This window comes from Glandiceps talaboti, chromosome 18 (genome assembly GCF_964340395.1).
Source record: "Glandiceps talaboti chromosome 18, keGlaTala1.1, whole genome shotgun sequence".
NCBI lineage: Eukaryota > Metazoa > Hemichordata > Enteropneusta > Spengelidae > Glandiceps > Glandiceps talaboti.
The window spans coordinates 5,339,231-5,365,067 of NC_135566.1; the positions used below are offsets into that span (position 1 = coordinate 5,339,231).

General features: G+C 33.6%; 1 protein-coding gene across 7 annotated transcripts in view; it reads right to left on the reverse strand.

Annotated features, from left to right (window-relative positions):
* The window catches only part of LOC144448777 (G protein-coupled receptor kinase 3-like), a 126,260-nt gene that overhangs the window by 40,617 nt on the left and 59,806 nt on the right, over positions 1-25,837 (reverse strand). For all 7 annotated transcript variants that reach the window (XM_078139060.1, XM_078139059.1, XM_078139065.1 and 4 more), the window contains 2 exons: positions 19,712-19,813; positions 5,901-5,975 (listed from right to left, as the gene is read on the reverse strand). In XM_078139060.1, coding sequence (XP_077995186.1) covers positions 5,901-5,975; positions 19,712-19,813 — 177 coding nt within the window. The remainder of the gene's footprint in view (positions 1-5,900; positions 5,976-19,711; positions 19,814-25,837) is intronic.

Consider the following 25,837-nt stretch of genomic DNA (forward strand, 5'->3'; position numbering starts at 1 on the left):
ATCCTTAAAAATAAAATAAATCATAAAATATTCAATACATTGGAAGAGCAGTTTCTCACAACACAACACAACAAAAACTTTCGTTTTAAATTAATTAAAATTCAAATATACAAACATGTGGTATTGTAGTATGTATCAATAGTGATGTAAATGATTAGAATATTTGACACCATGAGACGACTTTTTAAAGAAATTTGTATTGAACAGAACCATAAAACTACACTCAATATATATACTGTACATAATACATTGCATATATTATGACATTTATTCATATTTATGAGTTCAAAAAGAAGTTGGATGATAATTAAATTTCACTGTTTTGATAAATGATATTAATTTCAACAACATCATCAATTACATGGATTGTACACTATATAAATCAGCACTTTGGCACAATGCCAACAAATACCGATAAACCAGACACCATCTTGCTTTTGTAGGTTTTTTTTTGGCAATACCCATGAGGATCTGCCTTCACATGAAACAGTCAAAGATTTAGACATGCTACATGTAATATTTCCGGAGATCCACTTTCTAACCACCATCACAACATTACTAGAAAATCCCAAAAGATCATAGCATGGGGTGATTTCCTGCTAACAATCGATCTATAGATGTGTACACGAATTTGAACATTTCCATCTTAGAGTACTGCTGGAGATACATCTTTTCACGCTCCTTTGGGAAAAAACCTGAAAACGATGCAGGTTTTTATTGCCACTCTCCAACTAGAAAACGAGCAAGATCCATTTGTGTTATCGTTTCTTAAAAGTACAATTGCACCTGATAAACTTCTAGTCTTGTCTATATCAAAAAACAGACATGACATACGCCAACTTTATTAGTGCGTGACTCACATATTTTAAGCAGTCTACAGGCACAATTTTTTTCTTTATGTGAGCATCAATAATTTAACATTCAGGACTATTTGCTGCTAAAACTGTTCCAAGCAGACGTTGTGTTCATAGTGATCCAATTTTCCCACATGGGAATGATAAACTAGCTTTTTTCAACTTTGAATCACAGGAAAACTCTACAGATGTGTTTAACCTGGGGATATTTGTGTCAAAATATAGAAAAAATCTCTAATCTGTATCGATGGTGTTTTAGACTCATGTCTTTGAAATTATGGACATGTCAAATGTGTCATGTTTATAGCTAAATTTAGTATCATATTAAAGTATGGAACATATTGTAACACATTTCTTTTTTTCCCATGATTAACGCACTGTATAGCACACACAAGCCAAGTTGTACATATTTGAATACAAAATATAGAATTTATACCATGTTCATTCTACGACAGTACAGATCTACATCATTGGTTCTTATGAGTCTAAACATTTAGAATCAACAATATTTTCTCCACTTTTCTAAAAATGAATCTAACTAACAACAGAAATAAAATGACGACAAGCAGTATAATTGTATATCTACACACAGCTGTCTACACATGAGAAATATATTAGAAATATAAACAGTGGCACATATATCCATTTGATATTTCTAATTTCGATTACGAACTAGAAGTTGCGATGAAAGCTTTTACACTAACAACAAGCCACTTAACTATAGATCCACAAATGGGAGACGCCTAGAAAACTGTCATCTCATAAAAAGAACCTCTGAGTCAAAGTTTACATCTGCAACAATGGTAAGTTGTTCTTTCTTTATATAGCTGTCTTGTTCTACAGAACGTATTTACGCTGCATGAAATATGACATCATTGAACGCAAGTTAACCTCTTTGTACTTGTCGTTATGACATCTAAATTGCCTAGCTTCATGTAGTATGATGCAGGTATGAACACTAAGGGTGGGTGAAATATACCTGCATGACTAATCAAAATTTGATGATACAGTACACACTTTATTGCATGCCGAAACATCAGCATACAATGCTACATGTTTTGGGCCAAAAGTACATTTAACGAATCGTCTTAAAAATTTACATATTAATTTTCTCATCTGTACCAGGGTTCACCATCAAAATCATGATACAATGGATGGATGGATGGATGGCTGGATAGATAGATAGATAGATAGATTAGATAGATAGAATAGATTAGATAGAGATTAGATAGATAGAGATAGAGAAGATAGATAGATAGATAGAGGATGAGAGAATGAATTTTAATGGACTCGAGGTTCATACTTAGTCATGAAACTTTCTATTCACAGAATCATTAAAAAAATTTCTTGGAAGTGAATCTCAAATTTTCACTGACGTCTCATCAGCATTGTTAGGGATGTACTACAATGGGCTATTGTTACGTGTCTGGGAAGAGACAAATGAAGTAAACTTGAGAGGAGCAATAGCCCATTGTATTAAAACCCTGATGATGCTGACGGGACACGTCAGTGAAAATTTGGGAATCACTTCCAAGAATTTTTTTGACTCTGTGAGTAGAATTTTTATCACTAAATTTATTCATGTGCATTTTCTGACGTCAAGAACAATTTTTGGGTGTACCAAAAAGGTATATAATAGAAACAAACTTCAGCAAGTACAAAAAGAAAATAATTTATGTAATTATTTTCAAGAATATGAAACAAAAATTACATAGAAAATGTTTACATCTGGCCTATGTCCCTTTAATGTAAATTGGCTCTGTGAACACTAATTATCATTGGTCTATGGTCACTATCATGCTAATACACAGTCATGTTCCCATATTAAATCATGACCCCAGACTGGGTCAAGCATTCTCCTGCTTGATGCTATCAACAATCCTGTGATATATATTTCAAAATATTAATCAGTACAATTTAAGACATCATGAAAAAAGACTTTCTCGTGGGACTGTCCTTGATTTAAATAACATCAATGTTACTAAATTACATTGCAGCTGATGGCAGGGTTGGGCTAGATTTATGTATCTTTTATTGCCATAGGTGAGAGGGTATATTTTATTTACAAACACTGTATAAACTCGTAATGTATCATAGTAATTTATTTCAGGACGATGTCATTGCCCACCATATGGAGAGAGTATAAGTTTATCAGTTCAGGTCTCCACGGGTTGAAAAATAGATTGGAACTTAAAATTTTGAAGTTGAACTTTATACATCTGGCCTGTTCTTTAGTTTGGAATGACTTATATTGGTCTCTGTAATGGGTGTAAATAATGTGATGATTTGGGGTTGAGGGAAGTGAAATAAATTCATCTTTAGCTGGGAAAGTACACATTGTATTATAAGTTAAAGGATGCAATCAATACTCTTGTTCAGAGAACTAAAGCGAGTAAGTAGTATAAATATTACATGGACAACATTTGTTTATATATCATGCTTGTACATGTTGTGTACATGTAGCAAATGCACAAAAGTGCTTTATTTATTTTTCAAATATTAAACATATATATATGGCAAACTTTGTTACCTGTTTGTACACGTTGTGTGTATGTAGCAAATATGCTAACTGCTTCATTAATTTTTCATCTAACATAAAAAGATGGCAAAATATGTTACCTACTTGTGTATGCTGTATACATATGAAAGTGATGCTCAATTTGACCCTACCCTACACTGCACATTTTCCTTGGGTACTATCATTCCCTCTTGTTTTATTAACAAAAGGGCGCTGCATAAGTAGTGACCACATGTGTATCTCTCAATTTCCAACTTTGATATGGATCAATAAAGTATAGTACTAAGTAACGTATGTGTGTAGTGCTTTTTTCCAGGTACGTGTAGTGATATTTTTTCTTTATAGCAATGGTATGGTACAATATGTGACATGCTTGTGCATGCTATGTACATATAGCGACGTGCAAGGAGTTTTTATTTTTTCATTCTAACTTTATTCATTCAGTACATGGTATAATAATGTTATTTGCTTGTACATGATCTGTAAATGTATGGAACATATGTTCTCCACACTTTATTCTGACTATTAGTACATATTTATGGCTCACATTTGCTGTCAGTTTAGTATGTCATATTTTTCGTCATCTGTGTTCTTCCATTAATTGTGTTTGGAACCCGATAATATTTTAGGACTTTACGCTAATCTTAATCTAAATGAATGCTGCTAGTACAAATCTCATCTCAATTTCATTGAACTTTTCTGCATGGCAACCCACACAATTTCATATATATATAATGTATCATTCAGACACTTTTATTTAGACCAAGAATGTTTTCCTTTATAGTGGTGTCATTACTCTAGTTTTGTGATGATTTTATACATACACATATCATATATATTTAGTCTTCCTTCTTCGTCCTTTTTCTGTATGACAACTCTACAAATCAACCTATTGGAAATCTTACAATATGTAGACATGGACATTCTTAATTCCTGTGCCTTTACTTTACTTCACGTTTTATGGAGACATTCCATGAATTCTACAAATATACACGTATTATATCTCTGTCACCGCAGCTGCTACCATCTAAAGTATAACTATAAGTATAAACCATCCTCTATAATCTACACAATCGCAATCATTTCTAGTGACAGCACCCCACTCATCAAATATTATAATAACATGTATTCTGACTAAGCACAGGTTAACAGGGCAATAAATAAATGACACTGACCTTTCAATATCTACAGGCAGATACATAAAATTTACAGAGCAGATTACTCTCGCTTCAGATCAGTCACACAGAATTTAATCGTTAGATTGCTGGTGCAGTGATTTTCTTTTCTCTTATGAAATTGTAATTGAAAGTAATATTAAACAATTGAACCAGATGTAAACTGAATGTCTTCCGTAAGGGCAAAGTTTTGAGATTGTCGTTCCTACAGACAATTGTTGGAATACAACAGAACATAACTTAGCTATATTTTCTCATTGATTGCTATTTGCTCATTGCTGTTAGTGATCTCTCTGGCATTTTTACCAAGACCTAATCAAGTCTTGCCATTACCCTATGGAATACGTCTTCAAAATTTCGTTTGAATTGAGCAAGCCGTTATGGAGAAAACGATGACAGACAGACAGACAGACAGACAGACAAACTTCCACCCATAAATATATCTCTTCCTTACAGAAGAAAAAACATAGAGCGTCACCCACAATATTGGTTATTGTTTTCACTGTCAAAATATTTGTGTGTGTACTATGCCGTTTATTTCGATTTGCATTTTCTGACAGTCCTTTCATACAGGGCATAGTTAACAGCCTACTGGTTTTTTTGTTTCTTTTATCATGTACTGTATAACAGTTTAGTTCGTTTCTTGATTTACGTTTTCTAACAGTCCTTTTATACAGGCATAGTTTAGAAGTTTAGAGCCTACTGGGTATCATGTACTGTATAGTTAATTTTTCAATTTCCCAGACAGGGGCATAGATTAGTATCTACATGGTTTTATTTTCTTTATTATATATAATTATATAATATATAATTAATACTTTTATTGCTCGATTTTCAGTGTACAACTTCACAAATCACTTTTCCAGAAATTGAACTGTAAAACTGCATTCATTTGTTTGGCAAACTTCTATTTTCTTACCACACTTAATTTCAATTTTAATGATATATTTGTTGGCATTATCCTCCTCATTGTAAGGTAGGGATAAATTCTCTCATTTGAATAATCTATAAATAGTTCAATGACATCATTTTTTCAGAGTACAAAAAATTATAACATGCAAATATTCTCTTCAATATATCTTAAAATGATAATTGAGTATTTTTACAGGGCTGTAATGATGGGAGGTATAACACTGAGTACAATTATTTCAGTAACTCTCTATACGAAGACAAAAATAACAAGAAACTGTAAATTTATAGTGTGTGACCTTTCATTTCAGTAGCTTTCCATACAAACACAAAAATTAGCCACAAATGTATAAATTTAGTGTGTGACTCTAACTTATCGTAAAACTTTCTGTGTTAAACTTAAACTGACTAACCTTCCCTCAAAGAAATACAGACTGCACTTACCTCAAATAAATTGGTAGGGACTTCTCTCTTGGTGAGCTTAGATTGAACATGATCTACTGCTTTCTTGGAAAAGGGCTACAATAAAAGATAAGAAGAGAAAAGATTAGTCATGGTTTTGGATATCATAACAGTACATTTAGTTTCTTGTCTTGTCGACTACCCCAATTGTACCTCAAATATTGCAGCGTGATTTTATACTAGGATGAATATTATGCTTACATATTTTAATAATGAAGGATGAATTTGTCTGCAAGCTAATGAACCTACCACGGCCCCAGATATTTTATCAGGGTTTTCCTACCAGGGTGGAAAACAAGTAGGTAAAAGGTACCCAAATTCCCCATAGCTATCAGGGTGTGTCTTATCAGGGTCACAAGTATAAATCTATTCCCATGTTCCCAGGGTTCCCAACCAAAATAATGGTGCAAGGTATGGAAATCGGTGCAAATTTTACCAGATTTCCGCAGTGTTACCCGGACATTTTAAAGATATCAAACTTTTTGAATATGCTGTTGTACCAGAAACTATAATGTCTATGCACAAATAACTACAAGTTGACAGCATATTTCAATTTTTGTGCCTGAGACTCCTTCGATATGTACACATACTTTAAATTGTCACATTCTATGTTGTTTTTCCAGGATGAAAACGGGAGCTGATTCATCACATTAATATCATCATTAATTAATTCAATCAAGTAATTTACTATAAGTCTACGATATGCTATAAAAGTGCCATTTTCCAAACTTCGATCTATCTTCTGAATTAAGCAATGTTAAGAAATTCTGCCAACATAAGGACACCTATCTATCAACCTATCTGTCAACCTGTGACCAGGCCCCTTATTTCACTCACATTTCCCTATGCTTGATATGATTTGGCCAAAACAGCTAGATGACATCAACCTTTAGCATGGTTAAGTATGTAATTTCACATCAAAATAAAGGTCCTATCTGTCAACTCAGGTGACCAGGCCCTTTATTTCAATGATATTTCCCCACACTTGACATGATTTGGACTAAAGCTAGGTGACATATTGGGGAATAAATTATCCTTTAGAATGGTTACATATATTATTTCCCCTTTCAGATTTATGGAATTTTAATGGAGATGTCTACAAATTTCCTGTACCCTTGAGAGAAAACAACACTGTCATTCTATTTCTGCATGCATATTATATTCCTACAGGGGAAACACAGTTCAGAAAGGTAATCTGCATACATATACACCTGGATATTTGTTCACAAATTTGTGAACTCTGTACACACTGTGTAATGTATATTATGAGATCACCTTCTACATGTATACAAAGAGTATACATAGTACATAGATCTACAATTTTGAGTGATTTCCGTGAACATAATATCTAGATGATGTGAGCCTAAAAACATGTCAAAAAACATGCACTACAATGGCTCAATGTGAACACCTCATTTGGTCAATTACAGATCGAGTCTGATCCATACAGAAGATAATTTTAATGATAATAACGATAAGAGCCAAATACATAACTATGTTTAATTATTCATTAACTTTCAACTCAGATATCATCATCATCCCTTTATCTGATTCATTTTTTTCACGAGATGTTCATCCTGTCCAAACCATATACAGGTTGCTGGTACTGTTCACTGCGAGTTCTGTTTAATACAACCACGCAGAAACAAATAAGAAACTACACATTCTACACTTTAAAATAGCATAATTGAGTGAATACAGTTTCTTGTATATTTTTGTCTAAAATAAAATGAAATGACTGCCACCATGCTGACATCAAATGCAGACATCAAAACTTTGGCACCTGCGTGTCTCCATCTAGTTGCAGTACGTTTAAATGGTTTATTTCATTCCAATTAAATGTAGCAAGAAAATGTGATCCTGCTATCTTGAAGAGTAGCAATGTGCAGTTTCTTATTGGTTTCTGCATCACTGTATCATACAGAGACAGTGAACAGTACTAGTAATCTGCAATGTGCTATACTACATTGTATATAAAGTATACAAAGGTACATGTACATTGTTCATCTAATATATCACACTTCAAACAAAGTTGTATGTATGTATTGGCAAATGCCACAGACAAAGTGAATATTAACTCTATTCCTAAATGTAGACTTCAATATATGTCAATAATCTATCACCATCTGTCAAAATCAGATGGCGTCGTGACTTTTTTCAATAATCTCCTAATATATCTGACTCCCAGGAAATGGAATGTTTTGAGCAGACTCTATGCAAAATATTGATATTTTGAGAGAAAGGACAGCCAACAGCAGATTAAAACATGTATGTGACTATTCAAGCCATGTGAGACAGAATTAGAATTGGCAATAATGACAAGGAAGAGAGTTAAATGTAAACTTTAAGGCTATGTCCTATACAAAATCAGCGATGTTGCCTAAAGATAAATGATATGGCATGTTTATTTTTTCTTGGATGTTTCATGAAAACAGCCTCTGCCATATTGGTTGTGTATGTTGGTTGCCTGTATCCAAAACAAGGCTCTTCATTGTGTATTTGCTCGGTGAGACATGGGAATTGGGTACCTCCATTCTGTATGATACATAAATGTATGTGCACAGGCACACATGGATGCAAGTGTCACACACACACACACACACACACACACACACACACACACACACACACACACACACACAGACAGTAGCCCTCATATTATAAATACAAAGTTCACACTAAATGATTTCTAATTTCTAAGAGATGAGAAAGAAAAATGAGCAACAGAATTTTGGAAATAAAACTAACAACACCAGACCATAATCTAGTAACAACATAACTTTTACTGTTACAAATTAATAAAAAAAAAAGTGTATATGCATAAATAGATGCAACTATGATGGAAAGGCATCCATTCACTAAATCTAAGCAGAATGTGGCAGAAAGGAACAAATGTGATGATATATAACATCCTACTATTACCAACTATAGCGGTGTTATGTCAGCATATTTTATACTACAACATCTACATCTAAGAATGATGATGATTTTGATGAGGACAAATAAAATCAACTTACGAGATCCTTCTATGACAGTGTCATGCATTTCAAATAAAGAAATAATGAGGGTGGAATTAATACGAGTGTTTCACATGTTTTATTTTCTACATCTCAGTAACACTAAATACTAAATTCTACTACACTAGATATATACTGCCATTCAGCATTCACTGGTTAGACGACATCAGCATTTCTACTGAAAACATGGAATAAAACAGCAGTAGTGATGCGACTACCTACACTGGCCTCACTTCGCCTACAGGCATCATGCACATATAACGTGCATTATTAAATCGAAATAATAAATGCAAGCAGCATCTATATATATGATTATAAACCAGCCTTCCATCCCTGCAGACATGTATCTTTTTAAGATGTCTTAACATGTCCAGACTATATGGCCACAATATATACATATTGGGATAGATACACAAATCATGAGATATCATGCCGTGTTACATATTAACTTCAAATTTTTTTTCCAACTGTGAAAATAAGTGTTCAAAGAGCTAGAGATCCAGGGCATCATTATTGTGGTATATACATTATATTTTATGTAATAGTCAAGGAAACGTGACAAACCCTTGAAGACATCTGTCTAAAAGTCACACTTGGTTCTCATAACATCAAATACAGTTGGCATAGAGACATTTTCTGTTCTGGCTACGCTAAATGCAACTACAGTAAACTATAAAATGCATATCATTTTATGTAATACTAGACTCGTCCAGGAAACATGAATAAAAACGTAAAGTTTAAAATTTCTGTGCACAGTTAGTAGTGTGCACACAGTTCTGGCAACGCTGTCACACAATGATATCTGCAAACTATTTCATTGTAATAGTGAAGTGAACGTGACAAAAAAGCCTACAGAATTCATACAGTAGTACTGGTTGGTATATAGACATTTTCTGTGCTGGCAAATTCTTAACTTTATCATTCATGACATGAATAGCCTTACATGTAATAGTTAACACTATCTTTTTTCTGGTTGACCAAAAGAGATTATCCTGACAATGACCTTTAATAGGTACATGTACGATAATTACAAGAGTATGCTTGGATCCAAATGTGAGATGCTCATGGGAGATTTCCTCCTTCTTCTTTTTTTTCAAGTAACCGACTGACCTGAAAGTTTTAGAGTTTTATATGTAGTAATGAGAAATATAACCTACAAAGACAAATATATAGCATGGTATATGTATACACATGTGACAAGCTATAAAAATTAAAACGTACTGTACATGTATTCTTCTAAGTGCAAGTGTTATGCAATGCCATGTGAATAGTCGCAACAAAGATTCCAGTAAGTTCTGTTTTAGTAATGATCAGTAATATATATATATACACATTTGTAATACATATACACACACACTTGGACGACAATAGCTGGTTATCAGAGTTTGCTAGGGGATTTTCAAATGTTCAAGTTCTAGCCTATCGTACAACAATGAAGTACAATTTATGATAACTGAACTATACTTAACTAGCTAGGATTTCCACTTCCTACACAGAAACAGGAAGGTGAAAGAAATAATTCAAATTCTGTTGTTCATATCAAGTGAAATTTGAGATACCAAGATGTCTTACTAGAAGCATTGCTTTAGAATCAATCTTTTTGAAGTTCAATACATTTAACTGATTAATTATTATTACTTTACGGAAGTACATTTATATCAATTTAACAAACATACTTTAAAATCTATGATACACACAGAGCTCAAAATAGCAGTAGTCCAGGGTACATAAACTACTAAACAAAATTATATCTTGACTACCAAATTTCGAAGGTGTGGTAGTCTGTTTTAGTAGACCAATGGAAATCAATAGAAAATTGTACATAAGACAGTTGACAAGGCTAAATCTGACTACATGCACAAGGATAATGAAGCCTAGAATGAACATTGTACAAACTTTGATATTCAACATTAAAAGATATTGACTCAAAGTCGTTTTATTTTGGGTGGGGGGTGACAACAAATGTAAGAGCCATCATAGCAATCTAACAATAAGTCCATAAAATGAGATGTCAAAACAAGTCACATACAATTTGACAGACTTTAAAAGGTTTGCCTTTGTTTACAAATCATAGATGACATCATTTTCCTCTCTATATAAAAAGTACCACTGAGAACTATATGTACATGTATAAGTCATTAGCTATTTGCAAGAGTCAACGGAAGTCAGCTGTCAAGTAATGTCAGCACAGTACAGAAGATTGAAATGTTTCATTCAATGACAAATTATATTATACTACTGTTCCTTGGAAATATCAGTCTTACATTTTGGCTGTTATTTGTTCAAGAAAATATGTAAAAAAAACCCAAAAAACCCTAGAATATCAAGTTACTGACAGCCATTTAATCAGCTGATCACCCTGTGGTGGGGGGGTGTCTGTCTGTCTGTCTGTCTGTCTGTCTGTCTGTCTGTCTGTCTGTCTGTCTGTCTGTCTGTCTGTCTGTCTGTCTGTCTGTCTCTCTCTCTCTCTCTCTCTCTCTCTCTCTCTCTCTCTCTCTCTCTCTCTCTCTCTCTCTCTCTCTCTCTCTCTCTCTCTCTCTCTCTCTCTCTCTCTCTCTCTCTCTCTCTCTCTCTCTCTCTCTCTCTCTCTCTCTCTCTCTCTCTCTCTCTCTCTCTCTCTCTCTCTCTCTCTCTCTCTCTCTCTCTCTCTCTCTCTCTGCACAGAGTTTTGTATATGGAACCTATCCATAAGCCTATCAACATACCTAGCCTAAGCAAAAGATGGCTGCCGCTGTAGGATACCAATGCATTGTGATTTGATTTCAGTATACCATGATTTGATTTCCATATTTATACTTGTACTGTAGTTTCCATGGCAACATGAGAGAGAATGAGGACAAAACTGTTCTGCACACCAGGACAGATTCAGTAAAGTTAATTATATGTATACATTTGTGATTTGATTTCAATGGTCTTTATGACTTGGTTTTCATATTTACAGTAGCTTCCGTGGCAACATGGTGAAAAGAGATGACATGGTTCTGCACCACAGGAAAGATTTGCAATTTGATTTTCATATTTATACTGTACTGTAGTTTCCATGGCAACATGCTAGAAAGTGACAACAAGATGAGCCTATCCTACATTGTATTAAACTCAGCAAAGCTGGTTACTTCTACCAACCTACATCAATACCTTTGTGACTGGATTTCCAGTCCAACAGTTTCTACCAGAGTTTCCATGGCAACATACATATTACCAGTACAAGGTAAAGACCTATCCCACATACACTCCGTGGGGGTCTTTCCAAAAATGTGTCCCAATTATTGTGCACTCATACCTACGTGACTTCATTTCCATAATCCACAATTTCTACCGTAATTCCTCCGTACCAACAATCACAGAACAAAGGGTTTACAATGTTTTTTCCAGGAAAACCTCAGCATGCCATGTACAATTATTCTACAATGGCTCTGTGGAATGAAAGGGTTGACATCTTTCTTTTTCAAAACAAACGCAAAAGTTTAAAGGTCAAAAGATAGCTGCTCCATTCATCTTTGTTCAATACATGTTTGCATTTTTACAAATGTATGTACCAGTATTGTCAATGTACATGTCGTACGTATTGAAGAATTGGTATCATTAGGGAGCTGAGAATTCAAAATGGCAGCCATACGAATTCCAGCTCACTGTAAAATTCACTTGATTCTTAATGTTATTTTCTTTACCAACTCTATTTGCTTTAACAATAAAATTATGAATGGGGTAGATATATTTAAACGATTTTGTGTCACAGAAGCTTACTGTGTGTAGTTTTTGAAGCTTACCGTGTGTAGTTTTTGAAGCTTACCGTGTGTAGTTTTTGAACATCACATTACATGTAGGTGGGAAACTTGTCTCAAAAATTCACTTCTCATATCATTTATTACAGTCATAAAAATAGTGACTTTGTGTACTGATAATATGTACCAGAAATTCAAAAATCCATCTAAAATATTTGATACATTATTACCAAAACATGTCTTTCTAACCTAAATATTTCAGAAGATTGAGATCACTTTGGTCAGTGTCATACTAAAATGACAAAACCTATTAGTTTGACAATACTGGTAACTCATTGAAGACCAAGGAGCTAAGGACCTCAGTTCCCAATCTGATTAAAATCTGATATGGTGAATACGGCTCAATTTCATTATTTACTTCTGTTTCCTTCATTAAGTATTGTTTGTTTTTTATTTTCTTGCTCCGTAAATCATGGCCATGGGAAGACAGCAATCATCCCGAACAAAAAAAATCAAAAACAACCATGATATGTACTACCGGTATAGACAGAATCTGAGTGAAATGATGTAAAGTATACAAATGCTATCATTTCCATTTATATATTAAAATTCAGTCAATATTTTCAATTTTGATCAAATTCTTTCATATTTTAAGCTACATGTATTACTGTAGTTGACTAGTTTATTCCATCAAAACATCCTACGGTGAAAAGAATGCTTGTACACGGCCACTGTATTTAATCACAAAGTGCACCAGACACGACCAAATTCTGTTGATTTTCTGACTTTATAATAGTCTGAAACAGATACATGGCTGTCAGACTAAACTGAAATACATACATACTAACACTGTGACATTTACAGTAGATGAAGTACTGATGACCTTATCTGACCTGACAACAACCCTTGACCTCATAAACCAACCTTTACGAACTTTGACCTCATAAAATCAAACCCTTAAACCTCATGCTATTGTAAAAAGTCTGAATTTAAACAACGATTTTACTTGTCACCTGTCTTTTTATCCTCTTATATACATTTGTGGTTTTTCTAATCCACGTTTTCATGAATTAATATCTTGTAAAGCTGTAAAAATGTTTTCCTAATCTCCTGTACGTGCTAAATTTATGGACAACCACCAGTTCAGTTACACAGGATATAGGACATTCTGCTATAATTAATACTACTGCCAGCACACATATTTGAAGGGAAAAAAATGTGACGTAAAATAAACTGTGACCTAAATGTATAGAATAGCCAGCAGCTTGTTAAAGAGAAAGACTATAATTTGACCAAAATACAAAACACAATTAATCTGTTGGAAATAGCACTTTACAACTAGCAATCATTTTGATAGAATTGAATGCCTGAAAATTGCAGGCCTGACATTTTGGCAAACTTTTAATACTAGATGATGGGATTGAGTGGTGAAAACTGAAGTGTTTTCAACATCATGCATTGTGTCTACTGTACTGGATTAAATTCTTGGTCAAGCAAGTCTCCTGATGCTAATACACAGTAACACAGTCAAACTTTTAATACTTAGGAACACATGCATCATTCTCGTAAGCCAGGAAATAAATTTAAGTAATGAAATATGGAATGTTTCGGACATTGCAGGAAAGAGGCCCAGCTATGTAATCTGTGATTTGATTCTATCGGACATTTCAAAGTTACAGATATAGAAGATGCCTGTAAAATCTAACAACTACAGTCACCAAATACATCTGACGCCATAGTAAAATCAGAGCTTTCTCGGACTAGACTAACCCTAGATATGTAATCTGTAATTTGATTCTATCGGATATTTCAAAGTTACAGATATAGATGATGCCTGTGAAAATCCAAAACTGTCAATTGACAAATCAATTGAAGTGCATGTATATAGTTTGTATTGTTGACATGTTACGGTAGTTCAACCTAGTGACTTGTCTACCGCATAAATTCGATAAATTCAATAGTAGACAAAACTCTAACCTACACTTTACCATAATCAGTATTCCAAACCCCGTCATACAACCATTAGTTTTTATTAGCGCATACAAACCACGCAGACAGTATAGATCTCACAGTGCGACACAGAGTACAATGCATACAAATTAATCTCAATATGTGATTCCCTAGTTACATGTCTCCGAGTTCAGTCTATGTCTTGATCTAATGGAAGGTCTTAATGATGCCCTCTAAAAGATCGGTTTTGTTGTCTCATCACATCTATTCAGTGATCTCATTATGCTGTGATTCACCACTTTCATCTCCTACATTATTTAGGCGTTATGATCGTGATATATTCCCTCTATAATACCCATATATATAATTCTCTTTTTCGTGTCTATGAAACTTTCATGGTTTATTATGCAATGAAACGGTACATGATAAGAGATCCCTATCAACATGCTGCAAGGTTGCCATAGCAACTACTTCATCTTAATTTTCACAATTCATTTTTAAGCTGTCAGATTGTCTTCAAACTGAGATATGTCATTGAGATGGATGATGCCGTTTCCAAGAATTGCCAAACCCTGGAATGAAACCAGATTATTCAGCTTGTCAAATCTAACTGTTTGTCCTGCTGCTTGCTGCTTTTCATTTAATTCATTGTAACTCTTAACAACAGTTGGCATCATTCCCTCCACTGGTAAAAAAGAAATCCACCCTATAATTTGACGGAAACTAGATCACAGCATTTCCATCCGCAGTCACAAATGAAATTTAAAAGCCAAATAACTGTATGGTGCCATGAATTATACATGTAATGTAACTGAATTTGCCCACTCTCCTGGACAGAACTTCTAACTTCTAATGATTTGTTACAGAATTGATTTTTACTTTGTGACAGGAATGCTTACTGGTTTACATCAATATTGGAGAAGAAAAAGAGAACTCTCCATCAAATACTGCGACAAACAACATCTAAATTTTGTTATTCATGAAAATGCTTCGCAATTTATGTAGTGGTTAGAATATCTACATTTTAAGTAAAAAACTTGATGCTATATTTTCTTTTTAATGATATATCGAGATAAATTTTCCGCTAGTGTGTGATATCAAATTTTGTACCAAATCAAAAAATTACATTGATTCGTTCCTCCCAAAGGAATGTCAAAAAATGTATGAAATAAAAATCTTAAATTTCTGCTAATACTTTATCCAGAAAAATCAAATCTATTCTCAGTTAAAACAGCATATATCTGAAGTCAGACCTGCATATACGGATATAAGTCCACATATAATTTGACTCACCTTTACCAGTGGCAAAAATTCTAATTTATGTAACCCCTTCCCCCACCCCACCCCACCCTACCCCCACCCCAATCTAATTTTACATCAAAAGTGAAATTAAAAAGTTGAAAAAAATCTACATTGTAACTGCCTTGGAAATCAAATGGAACCTACTCTACCTTTTTCTATGGTTTATAATGTGTTTTGTAAAAAATAAATCAAATTGTAATAGTTTATAAAGATTCTAAGCTTGAATCAAGATTGTCAATCAACTAGTGTACACAATTGACATTTGCTCTCAAGTAAACTACATTATAATCCTATTTCAAATATGGCAGTGCAATCTATTTACTATAATCCAATATTCCAGCATTGAAGACGTGAATAAAGTAAAGTACGTCTTTTGCAAGGAAAGACGACCGATATATACATCTGAAAATGAATCCATTGCATTTTGACAGCACTTGGTTGACTTGTGTAAATTTAAAGGTACAGTGAAATCTGAAGATCTACAATACGTTACTTCCAATTCATACGATATAATTAGACATTGTGTACGTCATTAAGGTCTATTTTATCTACAAGTAGTACAGTAATAAGCTGTATGTTTGCACTTTTTCTTACCTTTTAAACACTTTCTATACTGCTAAGCAGATTATACTAAATATCTCAAAAGTTGATCAGTATGTCACAATATATACAAAACAACTTTATTATTTTGATACACATGTAAAGGGCAACAAAGGAGAGATTGATTTTAGCTTTATAGCTGCACTTCTTATGATTAGAAGGACCAACAAGGGTCATTTTCACAATCCTGCATCGCGCAACCTCTCTAGTGTAGTATAGAGTTTTTTAAAAATTGACTTTCACTGGATTAGATGAGGCAAGCTGTAAACTGGGCAGGGCATTATGGGAAATACAACAAAGTTAGGAGTTTCATACCTCATCTAGGCAAAGGTTCACTGTTTGCATATATCAAAGATGTGATAAATGACAAAACAAATAATCTTGCAGATTTTTTAAATTTAACAAAGTAAATAAATTGAATGAAAATTCACACTCAGACACTTGTATTAGGTGCAATGCATGTGCCAATTATCTGTGGACATGAAATAGTGTTTGTTTGCTTTTTTCCCATAATACTGATTGCTTTACCATTAGGATAGTTGACAGTCGGTCATTGCTTAGTCACTAAATCTAGATGTATGTGGGTTTTAAGAATTACTCCAGGCTATATTTAGCTATGCTGCTGACAGTCTAGTAGACACTGTGTACATGTATGTTCCATTATAATACCACTCCTGTTGTGCAGTATTTGCATTTACTGCCCCCTAGCTGTATTTCAAACACTAACATGTACAGACCAATCTAACCTCAACAATGTGCAAGTCAAATTATAAGAAGATTCATAAGTCACAGAGAATTCATGCACTAAAACAATTAGGACAAATGAATACAAAAAAGCTGGAATCCCTGACTACTTTCACCCCGAACAGACTTTGCATTACATTATTTTAAAATCTCCATTGAAATAAAGAAAACACTTCATCCCATGGTTTCTATAGAAATTGATCTTTTCTCTGTAAAATGTAACTTTGGCTGCCATTTTTGATTTAGGATACAGATGATAGAGTTGTCCTCCAAAATAATAATGGTATTGATGACATTGTAGCACAACTGACTATACTTTCATTAATTCCATTTCATCACCTCAGTTTATAATTGCCATGACCATTGTTCCAGTTGCTAGGGATTACATTGAATGTTGCTATGGTTTATTCCTGTCTGTTTTGATCAAAACAATTTGATAAACTAGCTGCCATGAGACTGGTCATGGTTGCTATGGTTTATTCCTGTCTGTTTGGAAAACTCCATTTATTTCCTACTATATCACTCGTTTTGATCAAAACAATCTATACAGTAGTTGCTATGAGAATGGTCATGGTTGCTATGGTTTATCCCTGTCTGTTTGGAAAATAAAGTCTATTTCCTACTATAAAGAAAACTTGTTTTGATTAAAAACAATTTGATAGAGTAGTTGCTATGAGAGTGGTCATGGTTGCTAGTCATTGTTCATTTCTTTCAAACGTTCACTAGCACTACACACTATCTGATCATTTTGCACATAAGAAGTTGCTATGGGCATGGGCATGGTTACTATGCCTTTTTCTGTTCTGTTTTGGACTGCCTACATGTTTTCATCTACACTGTATCTTGACACCACTGTGTCAATATCAAGCAAATTGAGTTACTATAGTTGACATAGTATTTTAATAACAGTATTTTCTTTATAATCACTTACCCTAAAATGAAAAATCTTCATCATATTCACTTATTTCCTATTACTGATGTTGCTATGCCAAGTTCACACGTTATAACAGCTGATGTTTCGACTAAAAATTCATATTTTCAGGCCTGAGTTTACATTATACCTTGGATCAGATGATCTTTCTTTTAAAATGTCAAATAAATTAATCATTCAGTTGCCCAGGGCTAGCAATATCCAAATATCAAGTACTAACTTTGGCAATTTGCCAAACAGTGTATGATTTCAGGTCCCAGACTCCATTTGCCAAATCAGAATCAGATTCATATTCAGACTTTACAATTGTGATGAGGATCGATATTACCAACTTCTGAGAATTTGGGACAATTGTCTGAATAGAAGTCACGCATGCGTTACATGTAACTTCAGAAAACACTGACAAAGCCATGGTGGATACCTGGCAAAAGCTTTGATGAGCTACATGAAAATTTTGGAGCAATACGAAGTTAAATTCATGAACTTAGATTGATCGGTTGCACAGATGACCTTTCACCCTATTATTGAACAGATTTTATTCATTTGAAGACATTTTTTTCTATTATATACATACACATCGTACAAATACTCAGGAGCAAACACACACTAAAAAAAGACAGACAGACTCTTAACCATCATGCCCTTAGAATTCTTGAACCTTAAAAGTTCTGCTATAATTTCGTTCAGCAATTCCTTTACTTTTTCCTAGCTAGATTCTGAGATATTAGATTGATGATTCCAATTGGAAAATACCCCTGTTGTGTATGATACTACCCTAAGGTCTGTTTATAATGAAGAATGATGTAAATCTTGTTGGATTTCATGTATTATTACAGTAAAGAAATTGCTTTTCTGGCATTACTTGAACTCTTTCTAAAATGTACTGTATGTATCAACAGATCACAATTATACAATTACTGGGAATGCCCTGCCAGGAAATATAGGAATTTTCATAAACTTTGGGGTCTGGAGATTCATTTCATGATTTTACATTACCCACATCACACATAATTCTAAAGGAACACCAGTTTCAACTTATGCCTCGTTTGGGGATTTTTGCTGTGGGTCACACTGCCTCATGGGAATCAGCAGGAATGTATATGCAATAGGTGAACAATATTCAAGACTTCTACGTGTTAATTACCTTCAGTGAAAACACCATGAGCTTAATTGCTCATCTACTGCATATGCATTTCTGGTGACTTCAAAGAGGCAACGTAGCCCACAGCAAATTTTCTCCAAAATCGTGTACAATATATGTGAAGTAATTTGTAAAGTTACAAAATACTCTTCAGAACCCAAAGTTTATGAAAATGTCTTTATTTCCTAGAGTGGTATTCCCCTTTAACCTTCTTCACAAATGGCAACAGCTGTGGCAGGATTAGGATTAAAATAAAGCGAAGGGATTATAAATGAAATATGCATAATGCTATAATTGATATCACAAGACTATTATCACATAAATCTAAGCTGCAGATTACAGGATTATACAAAAATGTTAAATTCAACTCATCACTTTGTACTTACGTGTGAACATGATAAGAGTTCTTTCATGATATATTTATCATATATTTGTCTAGCCTTTTTAAGTCTTTCTTCCTCTGTGTCCATTTTCTCATATTCTTTGATCTGTCAAGATAAAAATAAATTACAAATCAATCATACAGTCAACTTAAAGGGGAACGCCACTCCAGGAAATAGAGACATTTTCATAAACAATAGGTTCTGGAGGTTATTTTATTTTGCATCAGTAGTGTCACTGTCAGTACAATTACTTGCGATTCAGAGAAGCATCAAGATGATCTTGTGCCTTTATAGGATATCTTTGCTATGGGCTATTGCATCATGGGAGTCACCAGAAATAATATATTCATGGTTGAACAATGAATATTCATGAGTCCAGAGAGCCTATACCCTTCAGTGTGAAGCATATCTCATGAATATTCATTTTTGGTTAAAGTAGTATGTATCTCATTAAAATATTAAACTTTTGCTGTTACTTTCTTTAGGAAAACTCTAAATCATTATCAGTTATAAAAAAGATGAAGAAACTTAGGGGTCAACATGCACATTTTTGAAGAAACAGACAAAATTGTCATAAAAATGATCCCATTTTAGATTCCAAAATAGCTTCTGATTATTGTGTTGACTCTCTGGTAATTTCTTTGAAAACATACTGGTGAACCCCAAAGGTCTTGAATTATTTCAAATGATCCAGGAACAAAAGAAATTGAATGACTTTAATTTTCAGAATAATCGCTCCCGAGATCTACGAGAGGCAGGAAAGTTGGCAAATTTTCATCAGTGTCCTAAATTCTACACATTGACAAATATTATTGGAAGTGATCCCTTGTGAAATACATTAGAGAAACGTACACTGCGTTTTATTGACTGCCCTCAATAAAATGCCATCAATAACAAATTACTCAATACAGCTAAAGACAATATTGGAAATGGAGAACATAGGTAAATAGGTGGCTGGAGTAAACACCCCAAAATGAAAAGTAATAAAAAGTAAAAAATACCATGATCAATATGCCTTTAAAGATCCATTTAAATTATAGATTTTTTAAACCTATAAGAATATTTTGTATTGAATTTCAAGTGGTGTGCTGTACATGTACCATGATAACAATAAATGAGAATTTAACCATTCTGCACAATTGAATCCGATCCATACACACAAACATCATTCTCACAAACAAAAAAACATATTTTTCAACTGACTCAATGTGTTACCACAAAGAGGACAATGATTTACAACTATGAGAGTCACACAAATCCTGAGGACATTTTTTAAAGTTTTCATGAACACATAATTTAATAATAATAAATTAATAATAGTTATAATCTTTATTCATCCAAATAAATTTGGAAATGTGTTGACTGATCACCACTTTGCAGAACCCTAGTGTTGAAAATCAGGAAGAAACCAGAGTAACAGAGATAATCTGTGTTGTTTGGCAGGGTCAAACTGAACACCATCCTTCTCTTACATACAGACCTGGTTAATTTTTAATCAAACCAAGCTGGCACAGGGTGGGTTTAAACCCAGACTGCAGTGGTAAGAAGCATTCAAACTAACCAATCAGGCACCGACAACCCCTAATTCCATCGCCTCGGGTGAAACAAAACTTTCTTTCGACACATAATCACCATTTTGCTTAATATTTAGACTATAAATGTTAATAAATATATGGTCACATGTTGGTACTGCTCATCAATCGCTGTACAAATCAAAGGCACAAATTTCAAGCTGTTTCAAACATATTGAGACATACTGCGCTGTGTTTATATGTTTTCTGAACTTAATTTTTGCTACATATTAACCAACCAGTAGTTTTCTACTTACTGAAATAATCAAACATGTTTGCGTAAGACTTTAAACTGACAATTTGAAGACATGATCATCCAACGTTTACTAGCCGTTCTGATCAATTTCAAGACATGACGCATTGTTTAAAATTATACAACCGCGTTGTGTAACACTTAAACCATTAGACCCTATGTTCATGACGTGTCTATGCTTTAAACTGACAATTTATGGATTGGTACATTTCAATAAACATCCTTTGTTTACTTGGGATTCTGATCAATTTACAAAGATATGATAAAATTTTCAACTTCACAAAACGTAAGACTTTAAATTTGACAATCATGGGATGTAAATATTTACATTTAAACATATGTCGTTTATAGGAATCTATACCATCACGGTCTTGTAATTAATTGGAATACTGGTCAGAATAATAATTAGAAATTGCATTTCATCTAATCCATCTGAAACATAATTGATGCCATACACCACATACAATTAAAATTCCTACAAAATACAGCCACAACAGGCATGGATTAGTGTTACAACAGAATCACTTGGGAGAACGCCAGTAATAAATTGTTGCATCTATTCAGCTACACCTGACATATATTGTTAATACTACTTCACATTTGCGATGTAATTGATATTCCGAATGAATTACAGTAAGAACTGCCTGACCACCTTTGCTATGTTTATTGCAATTGCCAGGGGTATTCAATCATATCAAGAACTGCTGAGAGTATCAAAAAAAAAAACAATAAATCATATCATTTGAGTTTTATATCTCAGTAAATATTAAATGCAATTATATCTCTGTTCACTTGTTGCAAGCAAATATATGAAAAACTTAAACATTCAATATTCAACAAACGTTTAAAATCTTCAAATGATTTTCATATGTAAAGATTCATAAATAAAGGCTGAACTAGCACTGCTCACAGCTACATTTTGTATGTGTAATTGGACGCAAGGACATACATCATCAGAACCATCGAGATTGCAATTTGTTCTCAAGCATGGTAATTTACAGGTACATGAATTCATAAGTAAGGTATAAATACCTATATTACACTCCATAAAATGCCGGGAAGCTCAACAATTTCACAGCAATACGGTGTGATGCGACTTAGATTATTTCTTTTAGGGAATAATTTCAAAGTAGTTAAAAGTGATTGATAGTGTACTTCCGAGTAGTTGGTAATGGCAAGCAAACTAATTACATCATGCCTCTCTGTCTGCACATGTATGTCTGTCAGGAGGTCTCTGTCTCTCTGTCAGTCTGTTCTTGTAGGTCTGTCACGACAGACAAATCATCGTGTCAGTGCAATAAGGTCATATCTGCCATACAGTTGTGTACCATATACGACCTTATTGCACTAACACGTCAAAATACAGATGTAACAATTTTTTAGGTGAAACAAAGAGGATTATGTTTTTATACTATTTTCCATAATTCATAGTACACTAGCAGTAAATGTCGATTCAGTGTATTCCACTTGTTTAGTATGAGGGTTTGATAACATGATAAACAATGAATCCCTGGGATATAAGCATGTCCATTGCAAGGACCTCCACTAAACAATGAATGAAGAACAAGTTTCTACTCAAATGTTTCCCAGTAATCGCTCATAAGATGAGTGATCACTCTACTGACACTCAAGAACTTAAAGTTTGTGGCAATGCCTTTACTTCCTGCAGTGGCATTCCATTTTAATCATGATGGCTTATATGAATACCAGGCCAGTTGGGAGACATTGTATACTTCAACATCATGTCTGCTTTAGAAAAGAAGTGCATGTTATTGATACGTCCCCATCTGCTGTCAACATTGATACTTTGATTACATGTTTGTTAGAGTACTAGCAACTATCAAATGAAACCAGGCACTTGAAATATGTCTGACAAGTAATATAACATTAACAAGGTCAGTCAGATATACATCTGATGCGCACCGTCGATAATGAGCATAATATTCTTGTTTGTTTGTGTGTGTGTGTGTGTGTGTGTGTGTGTGTGTGTGTGTGTGTGTGTGTGTGTGTGTGTACACATGTGTCTGTGTATGTGTACACGTGTGTCTGTCTATGTCTGTGTGTCTTTGGTTCTGTGTATTAAACTAATACTATACTGGGTTTTTGGGGGTCTGCATGTATGTATGTATGTATGTATGTATGTATGTATGTATGTATGTATGTATGTATGTATGTATGTATGTATGTATGTATGTATGTATGTATGTATGTATGTATGTGTGTGTGTGTGTACACTAAGCTAAACATGTAAACATAAATTAGAAATCCAAAATAAAGTACCAAATCTACATTCATATGGCCATTTTAAATATACTGACACAACATATAAAAGTTACACCATATCTGCCACTGATCTGATTTCAGGGTAACAGCTTTAGACTTTAATATTATAATAACATTACATTCTACAAAAAAATGTACATGACAGCTGGAATTAATTATGATTTTGGAACAATCTGTCATATTTTATTCTTAAAGTACAATAATACAGATTACAATAAAATATATAATCATTTTTCTGTCATAGTATCATTTTCAAAACAGGTATATATCATTTATTATGTTGACCATTTTGAAATTTACTATGTCGGCCATTTTGAAATTTACTATGTCCGCCATTTTGAAATTTACTATGTCCGCCATTTTGAAATACAGGTATATCTTCTCTCACAGGTTGATTTCTTGTTGTTGTCACACTGATACTGTTATGTATCTCGCAGGATATTAACAATTAGTGATAAGATGAATGTGATTCATTTGGGGAACATTTCATTAAACATGGCAATCAAGTTCCAAGTAGTTTCTATGGCAATCAAGTTCCAAGTAGTTTCTATTAACGTTTTATCATTTCTTACTTATTGTTATATCTACATATACATACATATTTTATATTGGCTTATCAGAACAGGAAATATATTTTCTAGCACTCAATATACATGCAGTGAAGTAGCTGCAATTTCTGATTAATAATGCAATGTTCAAGTTTGCTAGCTGGCGGTGAATTTTCTATACATGTAGACAACATCAATCCTATCAGGTTTTTTTTATATTTATGACACTCAGTCATATCAATCTTTACCGCCGAAATGATTGTTAATGCATTAAAAAAACCTTTTTTAATGTGATAAAAATCTTAAGTTACGATGCCTAATTGTACAATCAGACCAAGTCCAATCTACATCATTGTATCTTGTATTTCCTAACGTTAAAATTGATACTATTCACAAGACATCATATTGTCATGGGGATGCTTTAAAATGATCATGACAGATGATGTAGTACTTTGTCGAGACAAAAAACACTCAGATGGGAGGAATTGCAGAGGATAAGGTTTCTGAGACTCAAGATATTTGGCCTCAAAATCTGTATCATGTAAATCATTGACATATCTAGGAACCCTACAGCTCTTTTTCATTTGCAATACATGATAGAATACTGCTCAGGGTATTTACTGATCTAACCTGGACAAGTAATGCTTGCAAAAACCTACAGTTAAATATTAAATATCTCACAGAAAGATAATCGCAAGCCAGGATATATTTCTTCTGCTGCTGCAATGTATAATTACTAGCAGTATATGTGTTGTACAATGCTAAAGAGGCCTGTGGTTATACAATGATGTATGGAAGTAGAAGATATCAATGGTTTTGATTGTTTTCTCTCTCTTTCTCCCCCCCCCTCTCTCTCTCACTCTCCTCTCTCTCTCTCTCTCTCTCTCTCTCTCTCTCTCTCTCTCTCTCTCTCTCTCTCTCTCTCTCTGTGTCTGTCTGTCTGTCTGTCTGTCTGTCTGTCTCTTCATGTTTTAGTGAAAATCTGGCTTTACCACATCACGATAAACATGATATAGTTTTAATGTAAGTCACATGTGGATGCGATAATGTCATCGAACTGCAATTGGATTAAATACAGCTGTTGGTGGCGATAATTTAAAATTTAGAATAGAATATTGTTCTACATACATGTATGATGTACATCCATTTGATAGACAGGATAAGAAATTGGAAAGAACTAAACCACGGATAGCTTCTAGATTAGAAATTTATACAAACTTGTATTGACTTTTTTGTCTTAAATGAGATCCAAGTTACCTCATTTTTTCACTGTTAACTACTACATGTACTGGTACTGCATATCTTTTTCTTAGTTTGAACACAACTCCTCTACATGACAGAGGCACTGGGTTTCAAATACTAAATATATGATGAATTAATTCATTTTCAAAACAACCTTACCACATACTATTATTAACATGGAAACACTTCAAAATCATAATAATCATTACAGATCTAGTTTCAGCTCATTTAT